Source organism: Tachyglossus aculeatus, chromosome X5 (genome assembly GCF_015852505.1).
Source record: "Tachyglossus aculeatus isolate mTacAcu1 chromosome X5, mTacAcu1.pri, whole genome shotgun sequence".
NCBI classification, from domain to species: domain Eukaryota; kingdom Metazoa; phylum Chordata; class Mammalia; order Monotremata; family Tachyglossidae; genus Tachyglossus; species Tachyglossus aculeatus.
The window spans coordinates 9,196,228-9,212,740 of record NC_052097.1 but is presented as its reverse complement, the minus strand read 5'-3'; the positions used below and the strand labels follow the sequence as shown (position 1 = coordinate 9,212,740).

Genomic DNA, 16,513 nt, shown 5'->3' with positions numbered 1-16,513 from the left:
CCTGCTCAATCAGTCAATCAATGGTATTTACTGAGCATTTACTGCATGCAGAGCAATGCACTAAGTGCTTGGGAGAGTACAATATAATTAGAATTAGTGGATACTTCCCCTCACCCATAATGAGCTCACAGTCGAGAGGGGGAGACGTATGTTAATTTAAAGAAATAGATTTCAATATATGTATATGTATGCTCTCCCTTCTTCCACCACAACTGAAGAACATTTTAGACTGTGAATGTTGGGTAGGGACTGTCTCTATATGTTGCCAATTTGTACTTCCCAAGCGCTTAGTAAAGTGCTCTGCACACAGTAAGCGCCCAATAAATACGATTGAATGAATGAATGAAATAAATACATTCGACTCACTGACTGTTGAAAAGCTAGTGGTGGGCTAAAAAGATCAATTAAGTGACAGAATGGGCCAGATTGAGAAATTCATCAGTGGTATTTATTGAGCTTTTACTACTGAGAGTTTAGGAGAGATGTTATAGCCAGAGAGCCCTGGAAACAATCAAAACCTGAGAATTGTTTTGTGAAATAAATACGATTGATGATGATAATCACCCTGCAACTGCCTTGCCACAAAACCCAAACAGGAGTTTGCAAGCAGAAGAGGAAAGTCCCAGGGCCAGTGGGAACGGCAAAGGGCAGGTGGGCTGAAATCCTCCACCAACATCCCCGTCCCCCAGCTGGCCCTGGCTAACAGCCAGGTTCAATGACTTGAACTTTCAATGATCTGAAGGCCCCCTGAAGCACTCGATATCCACCCCACCCACAGCACTGATATATATATATATATATATCCGTAATTTATTTTAACTCCCGTCTCCCCTTCTAGACTAAGCTCCTTGTGGACAGGAAACATAGCTACTAATTCTGTTGCTTTGTACTATCCCAAGAGCTCGGATGGGCAGAGTGGTTCAGTGCACAGAACACGGGCAGGCCTGGGAACCAGAAGGACCTGGGTTCTAGTCCCGGCTCTGCCACTTGTCAGCTGTGTGACCGTGAGCAATTCACTTCACTTCTCTGTGCCTCAGTTCCCTCATCTGTGAAATGGGGATTAAGACTGCAGGTCCCATGTGTGTCCAACCCGATGAGCTCGTACCTACCCCAGTGCTTAGTCCGGTGCCTGGCACATATTAAGCTCTTAACAAATACCATTAAAAAAAGGCCTAATGTGGTGCTCTACACACAGTAAGCGCTCAATAAATATCACTGATTGACCGATCGAACGAATGACTGCTGGGTAGACTCCTCTAATGTTCCTAAGTTCTTTGTCCAGTCAAAGCCAGCTCTGGGCTTCTGGAGGGCAAGACCACAAGGAGGGCAGTGAGGAATGGATACATGCACACTGAATTTGCAAACCAGACTGCTAGGAACACTCTTGCACGCGTGAACACAATGCTCACAAGTGACATAGTCCCATCGACCTCACCTCCCCCGGCCCACTTTAGACCAAACTCAAACTCAAAAACCTGGGTTGGGATTTTTTGTGTTTGTAAATATCACTGACCAATGCTACTTAAAATTAGCTGTTTCCTGGAGAATTTCACTTTTTTCAAATGGATTAGTGTAGAGCTTAAGCCCATCCAGTTCTCTCCTGACTTAGTTTCTACCGCCTGGTTCTATTGCCGGAAAAGCACATCTCCCAAGGCTGACACCACATTCCTAGAAGGAGAAACTGAAGAGGTGGTGGGGAGTGAGGAGAGGGAAAGGGGGGGGAGAGAGAGAGAGTGTGTGTGTGTACACTACAATGCATATGCCAAACCCTAGTCAAGCATACTGTACCCAGCAGGTACTCAATAAATGTCATTATTACTAAGTCAGAGAAAGCTTGCTAAGTCTGAGACCATGCGACAAAGCCCGCAGAAGGAGCTGGCCACAAAATATACACTCAGACATAATAGCTGCATCACAGACCGAGCTATTAAGGTCAAAGGACACACACCCAGTTATTATCATTTTATATGTGTCCTGTGGTGCCATGAGGGGTTTCATCAGGAATCACCCCAATCATCTCCATGGCTCCTGGTGGATGGAGAAATCCTCCACCGCCTTAAATGGGAAGGCAGATCTGCGGGCTGATGGAGGAGATTGGCCTAGCTGCCATTTACAGTGCTCTGCACATAGTAAGCGCTCAATAAATACGATTGATGATTTTGTGTCACACGTTATGGACTTTCTCCAGTTTCAATACATCCTCTTTTAATGTGTAGTGACTAGAACCGGACAGAATATCCCAGCCAGGGTCTGATCAGGGCAGAGTACATAGTGGAAGGATTATTTCTAGAGTTTTACACGTTACATTTCTATTGATACATTCCTGTACTGCCAATGGGCACTATGCAAAGAAGAATTTGGGAATCAGGAGACCTGAGTTCTAGTTCATCCTGGAATGTTGTGACAGCACTGACACATTCTTTTCACCGTTATTTTATAAAGCACAAAGCTATTTAATTTCATTTTTGAAAGCTTCACTCTCTTGAGTAAAGTCCAGGCCATCACAACTGTACCAAACAACTCAGTTTCCTTAACTGTAAAATGGGGGTAATATCTCCCTCAACCCTAACTCTTAGATTTTTAGACCTTGTGGGTAAGGGCTTATGTTTCATCTGAATATCTTGTGTTCCCCCCAGCATTTAGTACAGAGTTTGACACAGAAATTGTGCATTAGTATTATTCTTATTGTTCTTTTATTAAGAGCACTGCATTGCTGGCCCATATTTAGCCTCTGGCCAACTGCTTCTCTTGTGCCTGGCCAGGCCTTTTCCAGCCTGGGTTTGGGCTGGTTTTTCAGCCGTAAGTACTTGGCCTTTTGTCTTTTCCTACTTTCCCTCTTTCCACTTGGGTCCCTCTCCTCTTGTGGCCCCTGTGATGCAGGCAGGGACAGGTCCTAGGGGTTTCAATTAAAAATGGAAAACAACTTTGATGACTCGGTTCTCCCTGACCACACGAATACATTCTTTTCACATTAAAAATTGTTATATAGCCCAAGTCTATGTCATTTTACTTCCAAAAACTACACCCTCTTGAATAGTAACAGGTAACAGTAATAATAATAATAACAATGATGATGTTTGTTAAGTGCTAATGAGCTGAGCATGGGCACATACAAGATAATCAGGGAAGGCACAGTCCCTGTCTCATATGGGGATCCCAGCCCAAAAAAGAAAGAGTCCAAGCCACCGGCATGTTCCTTTAAATAATGTGGCCAGGCGTCGGAGAAAACTGGACGGTTAGCTCTGACCTAGATAAATGGGCCTCAACTCCTGGGCCCAGATGCAACGTAATTATTAAGCAGTTCAAAAGTTTACTGGTCTGTTTAAATATAGGATGATGCCAAGGAGAGGTGTGGCCTACTGGAAAGACCCTGGGCCTAGGGGTCACAGGACCTGGATTCCAATCCTGGTTTTTCCACTTGCCAGCTGCCTGACACCGGGCAAGTCTTTGTGCCTCAGTTTTCTCATCTGTAAAATGAGGATTAAATAATTGTTCTCTGTTCCCCCTTAGACTGTGAGTCTCTTGTGGGGCAAGAACTGAATCTGACCTAATTGTTTTGTATCTACTCCATCCCCTCCAGCACTTAGAACAGTGCTTGGCACACAGTAAGCACTTAACGAATACCATTACTGATGTGATATTTAGTGTAGGGAGAAAGGCAGCGTGCTTTTGCCCATGGATTCCCCCCACCAACTGGCCACGCTGGTGCCAGGCAGCCACTCAAGTTGGGAAAAGGTGGCGTAAAGTTTGCCAGCACATGGAGGCTCCCTTCCCCCAAATGAATTGGAAATCAATCAATCAATCAATCAATCGTATTTATTGAGCGCTTACTGTGTGCAAAGCACTGTACTAAGCACTTGGGAAGTACAAGGAAACTAAGACCCGGATCCATCCCTCAAATTCAGGCAGGGTCACTGGAGTGTGGCTGGGTAGATTAGCTCTAGTATCAGCCCTGATTTTCTGCCAATCCCCAGACACATCCTCGTGGAGTGATAATGATAATTATGGTATTTGTTAAGCGCTTACTATGTGCCAAGCACTGTTCTAAGTGCTGGGGTGGATACAAGCAAATCAGTTGGACACAGTCCCTCTGCCACTTGGGGCTCACCGTCTCAATCCCCATTTTACAGATGAGGCGACTGAGGCACAGAGAAGTGACTTGCCCAAGGTCACATAGCAGACAAGTGGTGGAGCTGGGATTAAAACCCATGACTGCCTGATTCCCAGGCCCATGATCTATCCACTAGGCCACGCTGCTTCTCTAATGACACAATGACCACCACGGCTCAGTGTGGACAGCTGGGAGACCGCAGCAAAGACCGATCAGTCTGGTTTACAGCGGTGAGAACAGAGGTTTCAAGAGACGGGGACCCAACGAGAGACAGGTGACGGGGTACCAGTCCCTGCGAGGAATATAATAGCGCAGCAAAGAACAGTACACTGGAGCTGGAAATCAGCCAGGACAGGCCGGAACTCAGCTCCAGTGGACGAAAAAGGCCCGGAACAGGTGTGGTGGGGTGGGAAAAGTGGCAGCCGGGTGGTGGTTGGCCGGGAAAGCGGCGGCATTCCTTCCCACCTGGTACGGAGATGGCAATCACCGCCCTGCCCTACTCCCGGCCCTGGTTTTCCTCCCCCGAGGCCCTGCGCTGTGAACCTGGCTTCTTTTCGGGGGCTGGTGGCAGGGAACGCCGGATTTCTGGTTCAAAATCTTTTTAAATTTCAACACTGCATTCCAGTCCCACTATGTGGCAAGGACACACATACTCACCTCCTCCAGGAGGCCCAGACTGAGCCCCTTCCTTCCTCTCCCCCTCGTCCCCCTCTCCATCCCCATCTTACCTCCTTCCCTTCCCCACAGCACCTGTATACATGTATATATGTTTGTACATATTTTTTTACTCTATTTATTTATTTATTTTATTTGTACATATCTATTCTATTTATTTTATTTTGTTAGTATGTTTGGTTTTGTTCTCCGTCTCCCCCTTTTAGACTGTGAGCCCACTGTTGGGTAGGGACTGTCTCTATATGTTGCCAATTTGTACTTCCCAAGCGCTTAGTACAGTGCTCTGCACATAGTAAGCGCTCAGTAAATACGATTGATGATGATGATGATACCACCACGGTGTCACTGCCAGGGGAGTCACCTATGAACCCTGAGGACGGCCCTCTCTCTGTCAGCTATCATCCATGCCTGTATCCTACATATGTGTTTGTACGTCTATATATACAAATGTGCTTCTGGCAAGAAATGCTAACATTCCAATTGTTTCACTATATACAACTCATCACTGAGCAAATACCACTATTATTACTATCATCTCTGTGGGAAACCCACTCACATAAATTCAAATCCCCTCACGAAGCAATGAAAAGGAAAGACAGTGAAAACAAGGGAAGGGTGGAAGCTACTGAACTTTTCCAGATCAGAAATTCCTTTCCCAACTGTGGTCGTCAGAGCGGCTGTCCTGATTTGATATTTGTGACCCAGTCTAAGGTGGTCAGCCATCAGCCCCTAAACGGACCTTACAGAGCCCTCCTTGGGCAAATCACTTCACTTCTCTGTGTCTCAATTCCCTCATTTGTAAAATGGGGATTAAGACCGTGAGCCCCATGTGGGACAGGGACTGTGTCCAATTCAATGACCTTGTATCTACCAGCGCTTAGAACAGTGCTTGACACACAGAAAATGCTTAACCAATACAATTAAACAAAAAAAAAACAATCTGAGAAGTAAAACATCTTCATTATGTTTTAACTTTGAATGACAGCATCTTTAATCGTACAAGGAAGAGTGCTAGCTTGGCAATTCTGGATTCTAATCCAAACTCAATCACTCACCTTCTTGGGAATCTACCTAAACTAATTGGACTGGACATGCCAATTAATCAGTCAATTTACTGGGCGCTGTGTACAGAGCCCTGTTGGTTCCGAGTTGGTAGACGTGATTCCTGCCCGCAAGGAGTTTACAGTTTTCAGGGGGAGACAGATTTTTAAATCATAAAGATAATGCCAATTTAGCTCAGAGGAAAATAGTGAAATCCTGGATACTGCCCCAATATCCAAAAAACATTCCACAACTTCATAGCATTATAAAAATGCATATAATAAAAGTATTTGAATGAAGCTTACAAAATCTATTATAAAGATAACCATGTACCTTTCCTTAAAATGAAAAGCAGCTCTCAGCTTAAAATGCCTCAAATAAAATTGAAATTCTGTATTCCTAAAAAAGAGTTTTATTTTTTAATGTGAAAACTCTAGACTGTAAACTCACCGTGGGCAGAAAACGTGTCTGTTATATCGCTAAGTTGTGTTCTCCCAAGTGCTTAGTACAGTGCTCTGCACAGGGTAAGTGCTCAATAAATCTGATTGATAACTACTACATGTAGTTATGAGCAACCAATGTTACTACTGCTACTAATAATAACAATTGTAGTATTTGTTAAGCACTTATTATGTGCCAGGCACTGTACTAGGAACTGGGGTGGATTTGTTCCAGATATAAGAATAATAATAATAATACTAATGGCATTTAATAAGCACTTACTATGTGCAAAGCACTGTTTTAAGCGCTGGGGAGGTCACAAGGTGATCAGGTTGTCCCACGGGGGGCTCACAGTTTTTAATCCCCATTTTTCAGATGAGGTAACTGAGGCAGATATGCAGAGATCCCTCTTGGAGCTGTTCTCGGGTGAGAAATAGGAATAAAATGAAATCATCCCAGCCTACTGTAACTAGTGGGCCAGGCCTGTAAGAGCTCTGCAGAAGCAGCATGGCCTAGAGGAAAGAGTACAGGCCTACAAGTCAAAAGGACCTGGGTTCTAATCCCACCTCTGCAACTTGTATGCTGTGTGACCTTGGGCAAGTCACTTCACTTCTCTGTGCCTCAGTTACCTCATCTGTAAAATGGGGATTAAAAGTGTGAGCCCTATGTGGGACAGGGATTGCGTCCTGATGAACTTGTATCTATCCCAGTGCTTATAACAGTGCTTGGCAAATAACAAGCTCTTAATAAGTACCATTACTATTATTATTGTTACTATAGCTCCGCCACAAGTCTGCTGTGTGACCTTGGGCAAGTCACTTAACTTCTCGGAGCCTCAGTTCCCTCATCTGTAAAATGGGGATGAAGACTGTGAGCCCCACGTGGGACAACCTGATCACCTTGTATCCCCCCCCAGCACTTAGAACAGTGCTTTGCACATAGTAAGCACTTAACAAATGCCATTATTATTATTATTATTATTATTATTGGGTCATCAGAGGGCGACAGAACAGGGCATCAGCCCCTCTTGGCTGCCATTCATTCAGTTCATTCAATCGCATTTATTGAGTGCTTACTGTGTGCTGAGCACTTACTAAGCGCTTGGGAGAATGCAATATAACAATAAACAGACACATTCCCTGCCCAGAGAGGGCTCACAGTCTAGAGACGACCTCTAGACTGTCCTTAGAAGCCGGGGGGTCCCGGAGACTGAATGTAGCTGGGGATCATGGGACTAAACCAGGGGTGTCCTACTTGTGAACATGTCTCTCTCCTTCCATTTCTCCCTTTCCCTACTCGACACCCCAGAAAGTGACTGCTGAACCCTCAGAAATGTGGCCCTCCCTGAGGCCTTCTGTCTTAAAAAGGGCCCAGGGCCTCGTCCATCACCAATAAAAATGTCACAGTCACTGGCGATTCAGACATCCTGGGCTCTCTTTACACCCTGAAGGTGCATTTTCCCACCTGGAGACTCTGAGAAGAAAATGGCCTGGACGTGGTAGCTTTTCTGAGCCTTCAAGGAGATCCGGGACACTGACTTTTTGATATATTCATACTAGCCCTATCACTACTGTATGTCCTGACTTCATGGGGAACACCAGGCATGACAGTCTGGTTTCACAGCACTTAAATTCATTCATTCATTCAATCGTATTTATTGAGCGCTTACTGTGTGCAGAGCACTGTACTAAGCGCTTGATTGAACGCTTACTGCGTGCAGAGCACTGTACTAAGCGCTTGGGAAGTACAAGTTGGCAACATATAGAGACAGTCCCTACCCAACAACAGGCTCATAGACTTTTGGGAGGCATAAACCTCACAGAGAGATTTCTGTACCTCTCCTCAACCTGAAAAACTCTCTCCATTTAGAGCAAGAGTCATGGGGAATGAAAATGGAGAATCAATCAAAGGTATTTATTGAGCACCTTTTACATCCAGAGCACTGGTTTAAGTGCTTGAGAACAAAGAGGAGAGGCTGGTACGAACCCACCGAAGTGGCTTCTGGCTTGCTACTTTCCACTTTTGTTCTACATACCCTCTGGCTCCAAACATTTCCAGTTTCTAAGTTGCCAAAGCTCTAAGAAACCTGGTTTCTCTCACCTCCAACTCCCCTCTAAATTATTCCACTGGGATCCAAGAACCCATTTCCAAGATTGATTTATGACCCAAAATGTTGGCCCTCCGCAGGATCTTGAAATTAGCACTCCTTAGTAAAAGCATTGAGTGTTTGAAATGTATAATTTTGGTGGCTAAGCAAATACCCCCAGTACACGTACCTTAAAATAGACTTTGAACAGCCTCTGCCTGACAAATGTGAATTTCCCTGGATGGCACTTGGAGTGCTACAACATGTTGTAGTTCTAAAAGGGGAGAAGGTTCTGTTCTTCTTTAGTTGCCAAGTTGATCATAGCAACCACATAAATTAAACTACATTACACTGTGCAAACCGGGACACAAAGTAAGCCTTAAGGGGCATGACTCAGTTTCTAAGGTAACTTTATATACTGAATGGTGTACAAAGCCCTTATTCCTAGCATCTTAACACTCACCAATATAAACTTCTAGCCTGGGTGAATTTTTCTGTGAAAATGAATTTTACTTTTCCCTGCTAAACCTAAATTGCTTGTGGTCAGGGAACGTGCCACTTCATTATTCTTTATTTCCCAAGTGTCTGGTACAGTGAGGCACACCAAATGAGGTACACCAAAGAGGCACTCAATAAATGCTACTACCATTAAATTGAGATTTTTAAATTGATTCATTAAGTTGAGATTTTAGACAGAAAGATTGGTTTCACTTGGGGAAAATGGAAAAAAAAAAGCCACCCAGGATTTGTTTCATATCTTTAATAATCTCAATTAAAAAAAAACTCAACTAGAGGGATGTAAATCCTTTGTGAGACCTTAATGAACCATTTCTATAATGATGGTATAGTGGCAGCACCCAAGACAAAAAAATTATAGCAGTTACGTATTGCAAATGCTATAAATGAAGGCTACATGTCCCAGTGCAAACTTTAGGCACTTTGGATGAGTTTGCTATTTAGTTTTGTTTTATTAAAAATGCAAGGAAAAACAAATTCTTCTGCACGGGGGTGGGATTTGCCTAAATGAATTTTTACCTCAGTACACATTAGGGTGTTTCATAAAGAATGTGACAACTGTCAGTTCTAGCTACCTGTGGGAAGGAGCTCCTCAGCACCATAATGCCAGACATCCAGTGACGCGCCATGATGTCACAAGTGCCATTTTTAGAAATAAACTCGCACGTGGCCAATTCTAGAATGAAACTCCAGAGGGATTTTGCTCCAGACTCACTAAATTCCCCTGCGTCGGGATAAAATCCAGGGCCGTGATGGAGCTGTGGAACTCTAGGGCGGAGGGAGGCTTGGAGCTGAAAATTTTACCAAAGGACAGGAAAGGGTCCAGTGACAGACCAGATCAAGGATGGTTGAAAACGGGACTGATGAATATAAAACTGGACAAACAGCTATCCAAATGGAGGCGGAAAAGAGTACTGTCAAATGCATTCATTTTCCACATGGTCTTTTTTTTTTAATGGTATTTGTTAAGCACTTTCTACGTGCCAGATATTAAGCATACCTCCTCTCTCATCTCTCATTCACCTGTCTCTCCCCACTTCAGTCTATACTTCACCCTGCTGCCCGGATCATCTTTGTGCAGAAACGCTCTGGGCGCTCTGAGCTCTGGGCTCCTCAAAACTCTCCAGTGGCTGCCAAGCGCTTAGAACTATGTGCTTTGCACACAGTAAGCGCTTAATAAATGCCACTAAAAAAAAAAACAAACCTACGCATCAAGCAAAAACTCCTCACTCTCGGCTTCAAGGCTGTCCATCACCTCGCCCCCTCCTACCTCACCTCTCATCTCCTTCTCCAGCCCAGCCCGCACCCTCTGCTCCTCTGTCGCTAACCTCCTCACCGGGCCTCATTCTCGCCTGTCCCGCCATCGACCCCCGGCCCACGTCATCCCCCGGGCCTGGAATGCCCTCCCTCCACACATCCACCAAGCTAGCTTTCTTCCTCCCTTCAAAGCCCTACTGAGAGCTCACCTCCTCCAAGAGGCCTTCCCAGATGGAGCCCCCTTTTTCCTCTCCTCCTCCCCATCCCCCCTGCCCTACCTCCTTCCCCTCCCCACAGCACCTGTATATATGTTTGTACAGATTTATTACTCTATTTTACTTGTATGTATTTACTATTCTATTCATTTTGTTAATGATGTGCATCTAGCTTTCTTTCTATTTATTTTGATGACTTGACACCTGTCCACATGTTTTGTTTTGTTGTCTGTCTCCCCCTTCCAGACTGTAAGCCCCTTGTTGGGTAGGGACCGCCTCTATATTTTGCCAACTTGTACTTCCCAAGTGCTTAGTACAGTGCTCTGCACACAGTAAGCACTCAATAAATACGACTGAATGAATGAATGAATGAATGAATGAATGAATGAATGAATGAATGAAAGGTATTAAGCAGGTTAAGCAATGGAATAGATACAAGCTAATTAGATTGGAGTCCCATGTGGGGCTCACATCCTTAACCCCATTTTACAGATGAGGTAACTGAGGCGCAGAAAAAGTGTAGTGACTTGCCCAAGGTCACACAGCAGTCTAGTGACGGAGCCAGGATTAGAAACCAGGTCTTTCTGACACCCAGGCCAATGCTCTATCCACTAGGCTGTGCTGCTTTTCAGTGTCGTCCTCACCACACTGTACCTTCAGTGGAAAACTTGGTTTAATTGCTCCTATTTCTTGGAACGACCTCTTATAATTGCTTAAGATCCTATCTACAAAGGCTTTCCTTTGTAGAAGAAAGAAAATCCTTGGGCAATCTGATGCCTAAAAAAATAAATAAATAAATCAGCTAGTATCTCTGGCAGAACCTGATGATCCTGAGAATTTGAAATGTATCTTCAGTTGCTCTGAGGACTAGAAATCAACGAAGTTCATAAAGCCAACGAAGGTTTCTGTGGGAGAATTGCTGGGAAATTCCAGTGACTGAGTTAAATAATGTGTCCACAAACCGCATTAAAAATCCCAAAACTTGTAACAGGCTGCCTGACCCCCATCCCAACAGAATTTCCCGTGAGCTCCTGCTCCAGTCTGGACAGGATGAGCTATCAGCCACAGCTTGAGGCCTTCTCAACTTTCACAACTATGGGAAGGCTGTGTCTGTGACTCTCGGACCCTGAGCTGGGAAGAGCCTGAAATTCCACATCTCCAGCCACGCTGCCCTGTTGCTCTTATTGTGTTTAGCAATGTCCTCCTCTTTTAGGTTGTTTTTGTGCTTTTACTGTTCCAGTTCTACTTTTACATGTCGGCAGTCTCTTTTCCCCTTGAAATTCCCGGATGACTCCCTCAATTGTGTATTTTTCCTCAGTGCTTAACACAGTACCTAGTATTTGTCAGGCACTTAAAAAATACTCATCATTCCTATTATGTGGGAAATGACTGACTGGCTAATTGAATTTGAAAAGTAGAGGCTAACTCCAGTAGGCAATATCTCCTTATTCTTCTCCCTCCCTTTTATCTCCCCCTCTTCTCAACCTTTTTCCACCCCTTTCCCTTCTCCCTCACCTTTTGAGCTTGAAGCATTAGGCTGAACTAGTTAATTCTTCACATCTCTCTTTCCACAGTCCCCTTTCCATTTTCTTCCCCTGTTACACTGCAAGCTGCTTAAGGGCAGGGTTTGTGCTTACTAATTCTACTGTATTCTCCCAAGTGCTTAGTACAGTGCTCTGCACAGAGTAAATGCTCAACAAATATAACTGATTCTTTCCCTTCCTTTTCCTTTTATCTATGAATCATCACACTCCATCTTGACTTTCCTCTGGCTCTCCTTTCTTTCGGTTTATATGATTTTCCTTTCAGCTCCTATTTTATTGACTTTTGGTACCTTTTTGCTATCTTTCGCTGCCATGACTGGCTCCCAAGTTTATCCCTTACTTTATTGCTATACATTTTTTTCCCATCAAGTTGGGCTGGTACGGTTTTATGATTACTTTCCTGACATTTCTTTTCCCCTTTCTTGTACACCTCAAATGCCAAGACTTTATGTGTATGTACCCAAGTCTGACTACAAATAACCCAGCTAAAGTTGTCCTCTGCTTCACAGGTGCAGTCATTTAGGTACACTTGCAATTAGGCACATGAGCTCACAAAATATGGAAGGATTCCCATTAAAAAGAACTAAAAACCAAAAATGAAATTGAGCCATCCTTCCTAGCTCCCGGAAAGTCCTGGAGGAAATCAGTTGAGCATTTACTCAACATCGTCAATGGTATTTATTGAGCACTGTGTGCAGAACACTGTAATGAGCACTTGGGAGAGTACACTGCAACAGAGTTGGTAGATACATTCCTTGTCCACAATGAGTTTACAGTCTAGAGGAAAAGCAAACTGTCTAGAGGACTGAATTCTGAATAATTCTGAACCATATACTGTGACATTTTCACTACCGCCTCTTCAAAGAAAGGGGATCAAAACAGAGAAAATCAAAAAAGCAAATACAAAATATGACTTGTGATAGAAAACAGTGCAAAACTGAAGCGACGGATGTGCTCCTTCGTATTTGACTGATAATTACTTGAAACTGGTTAGTTGGGTTTTCAAAATGCAGTACATAAAAATTTGCCCCAAAGGTATTAAATGTCAAGCAATAATGATATATTCTGTCCCTAAAAATATTCATATCTCTCAAAACAAATGTAGATAGGGCCTGATGAGTGATCAGAAAGGACTGGAGCTTGGTTTATTTTTATAACCTGTTGCTAACACAGTGTACTGTGATAAGACAGAGTTCTGTCAAACAATGAAACCATGTTCTAAAAAATTATACTACACAAATGCTTTTCATATATCATCCAAATCAGGATATCCCTGAAGAGGAAAATTCATTTGATTGGAGAAGACATGAGATCTATCATATAGGCAAAAAAAAAAATGTGGTACAAGTCATGTTTGCAGATAAATAAGCTAACATGGGTGGGAAAATAAATACAGGAGCTTTTCATCCCAGCAGAAAAAGAGTTTGATTTGCCTTGCATCAAGGAAAGGGCAGGGATTTCATGGAGCAGTGCTGCCTAGTGGAAAGAGCATGGGTCTGGGAATCTGAAAGACCTGGGTTCTAATCCTGGCTCCACCACTTGTCTGCTGTGTGACCTCTGGCTAACTCACTCCACTTCCTCTGGGCCTTGCTTACCTCATCTGTAAAATGGGGATTAAGACTGTGAGTACTGTGTGGGACAGGGACTGCGTCCATCCTGATTAGCTTGTGTCTACCCAGCACTTAGTACACTGCCTGGCACATAGTAAGTGCTTAACAAATACCATTAGGCAAAAAAACTCTTTCAAATGATCAGGTCCTCACTTGTCTAGCCAATTCTTTTCACTGGGAAAGAACCTGCCTCAGGTCATTGCTGAGTCCTAGGACCTCAATTAACTCTCGATATAGCCGGTGCTTCTGAGGTCCACATGCCTAATTACCTGATCTCCTTGGCCAGAAGAGTCACGTGTTCTTCTTCACCAGAGGAGGGAAGGTTTTCTACATGGCCTTGATAATAAGGGCTTTCCCCTGCCACTAAGAACCCCTTCTACACTGTAAACTCCTCCTCTACGCTTCATGCTCCTTGTGGACAGAGAATTTATCTACTAACTCTGTTATACTGTACTCTCCCAAGGGCTTAGTACAATAGTACTTTCTCCGCATCCACTTTTAATTGTATCTGTTAAGTGCTTTCTATACGCTAGATACTGCACTAAGCACTGGGGTAGATACAATATAATCAGGTTGGACACAGTCCGCATCCCAAGTGGGGTTCACAGTCTTAATCACCATTTTACAGATGAGGTAACAGGCACAGAGAAGTGAAGTGACTTGCCCAAGGTCACACAGCAGATCAGTCGTGGAGGTAGGAGTAGAAACCAGGTCCTCTGACTCCCAGCCTGTGTTGCTTCTCCTAGGCCACACTGCTTCTCTTTGTTCTTGCCCTCAATAAGTAAAGTATTTTGGATTTCTTACTACCGACAGTAAGTGCTTAATAAATACTATTACTACTACAAGACACACAAAACACACACTCCTAGCCCTTGAGGAGTTTACAATCTAATGAATCCCAGCCCAGCCCAAATTCTTCTAAAGTACCTGTGGCTTTGGCCCAGTGAAAGTATGTTCAGCCAAGTGAAACAAATTTAAAAATTCCCCACATCATCATCATCATCAATCGTATTTATTGAGCGCTTCCTATGTGCAGAGCACTGTACTAAGCGCTTGGGAAGTACAAATTGGCAACATATAGAGACAGTCCCTATCCAACAGTGGGCTCACAGTCTAAAAGGGGGAGAGAGAACAAAACCAAACATACTAACAAAACAAAATAGAATAGACATGTACAAGTAAAATAAATAAATAAATAAATAGAGTAATAAATACGTACATCACAACTACTCTTAACTGGTAAGCCTTTTCTCTCCCAATTCAGATTCTCTTTTAATAACTGTGGTATTTGTCGAACACTGTACTAAGATGTGAGGTAGTTACCAGTTTCAAATAATTATCAATCAAATATGAAGGAGCGCATCGGTCGTTTTGGTTTTGCACTGCTTATCACAAATCTGCATTTTGTATTTGCTTTTTGATTCTCTCTGTTTCGACCCCTTGAAGAGGCAGAAGTGAAAATATCACAGTACATGGTTCACTGCCCCTGTCTCCCAAGGGGCTGTCAGTCTAAGGAGGAGGGAGAACAGGTACTGGATCCCAATTTTACAGATGAGGAAACTGAGGCCTAGAGAGGCAGAGCTGGGATTAGAACCCAGGTCTCCGATCTCCCAGGCCTGTGTTCTTTCTCTTCTCGTCTGAGTCCTCTAAGAACGTATCCTCTTGTATTTATCTGCTATTCTCCAGTCATGGACAGCAGGGACTAGAGAACCACGCTACCCCTGAGAGCTGGGGTTACAGGCCCCAGGTACCTCTCCATCCCAGATGGTGTTAGCACAGAGCCACGAGGTGCCTTGAGCTCCTGGTCCTCTCGGGTGTGAAAAAGGACAAGGGGGAAGGGAGGAGAGAGGACGGGGAGGGAGACTGGGGGGACAGGAGTGTTAGGCTGAAGAGAGAACCGACGACAGAAAGCTCGACGAAAGAACCACACGACTCATGTCCCCTACCTCATTTGCCGGAATGGTAGCAAAGGGCTTGATGACCGCGGCTAGGGGAACCTGAGCTTGCTTAGCCATGTCTGAGGAAGCCGGGAAGCAGTACGTGGTGCATCGTATGTACCGAGGACTGGCGTTGCCTGAAACAGTCAAAGAGATTCGCTGAAAATGGACCCCACGTGCTCCCCTCTAAAACATTCCGGTTAATGAAGGGACCACCTCTATACCTCCATTTCACAAAACTGCGCTGTCCGTATGAGAAACAGAGAACACCTCACATGTCGTAAAAATATCTGGGCCATCTAGCCCCACATTCTTCATTTAATTACACCATTTGCTAAGCCCTACTACGTCCTAAGTGCTGGGGTAACTGTCCTTTCCCAAATGTTTAGCGCACAGTACTGCAGCTTGTCTGATAGGTTACCAGCTCAAACAAGCAAGCCGTTCAAACAAGCTGTTCTTGAGAAGCAGTGTAGCTCAGTGGAAAGAGTGCGGGCTTTGGAGTCAGAGGTCATGGGTTCAGATCCCGGCTCCGCCAAATGTCAGCTGTGTGACTTTGGGCAAGTCACTTCACTTCTCTGGGCCTCAGTTCCCTCACCTGTAAAATGGGGATTAAGACTGTGAGCCCCCCGTGGTACAACCGGCTCACTTTGTAACCTCCCCAGTGCTTAGAACAGTGCTTTGCACATAGTAAGCACTTAATAAATGCCATCATTATTATTATTATAAACAAGGCCCCTGTACCACATAAAGGCACAGTCTATCTCATCTCCATTTTCCAGAGAAGTTTAGTGTCTTGCCTAAAGTCACGCAATAGGTCAGTGGCAGAGCTGGGATGAGAAACCGGGTCTCCTCGCTCCCCGCCCTGTGCTCTGTGAGCCTTGTGCCTTCCTGTCTCTACCTCTTTTAAATAACATTACAGCAGGAGACAGACACAGAAATACAAATTCTGAATAATACCTGGGATTCCACTATAGATGAATGCATCGTTTACTTCAACTGATTAGGGCCTTAGAACTTCTATCTCTCATCATCATCAGTAGGAGTTATTGAGTACCTAAGATGAGCAAAACACTGTCCACA

General features: G+C 44.1%; 1 protein-coding gene across 2 annotated transcripts in view; it reads right to left on the bottom strand.

Moving 5' to 3' along the window:
- The window catches only part of SEC24D (SEC24 homolog D, COPII coat complex component), a 102,753-nt gene that overhangs the window by 50,883 nt on the left and 35,357 nt on the right, over positions 1 to 16,513 (bottom strand). For both annotated transcript variants that reach the window (XM_038769146.1, XM_038769147.1), the window contains one exon: positions 15,443 to 15,570. In XM_038769146.1, the coding sequence (XP_038625074.1) occupies positions 15,443 to 15,570 (128 nt within the window). The remainder of the gene's footprint in view (positions 1 to 15,442; positions 15,571 to 16,513) is intronic.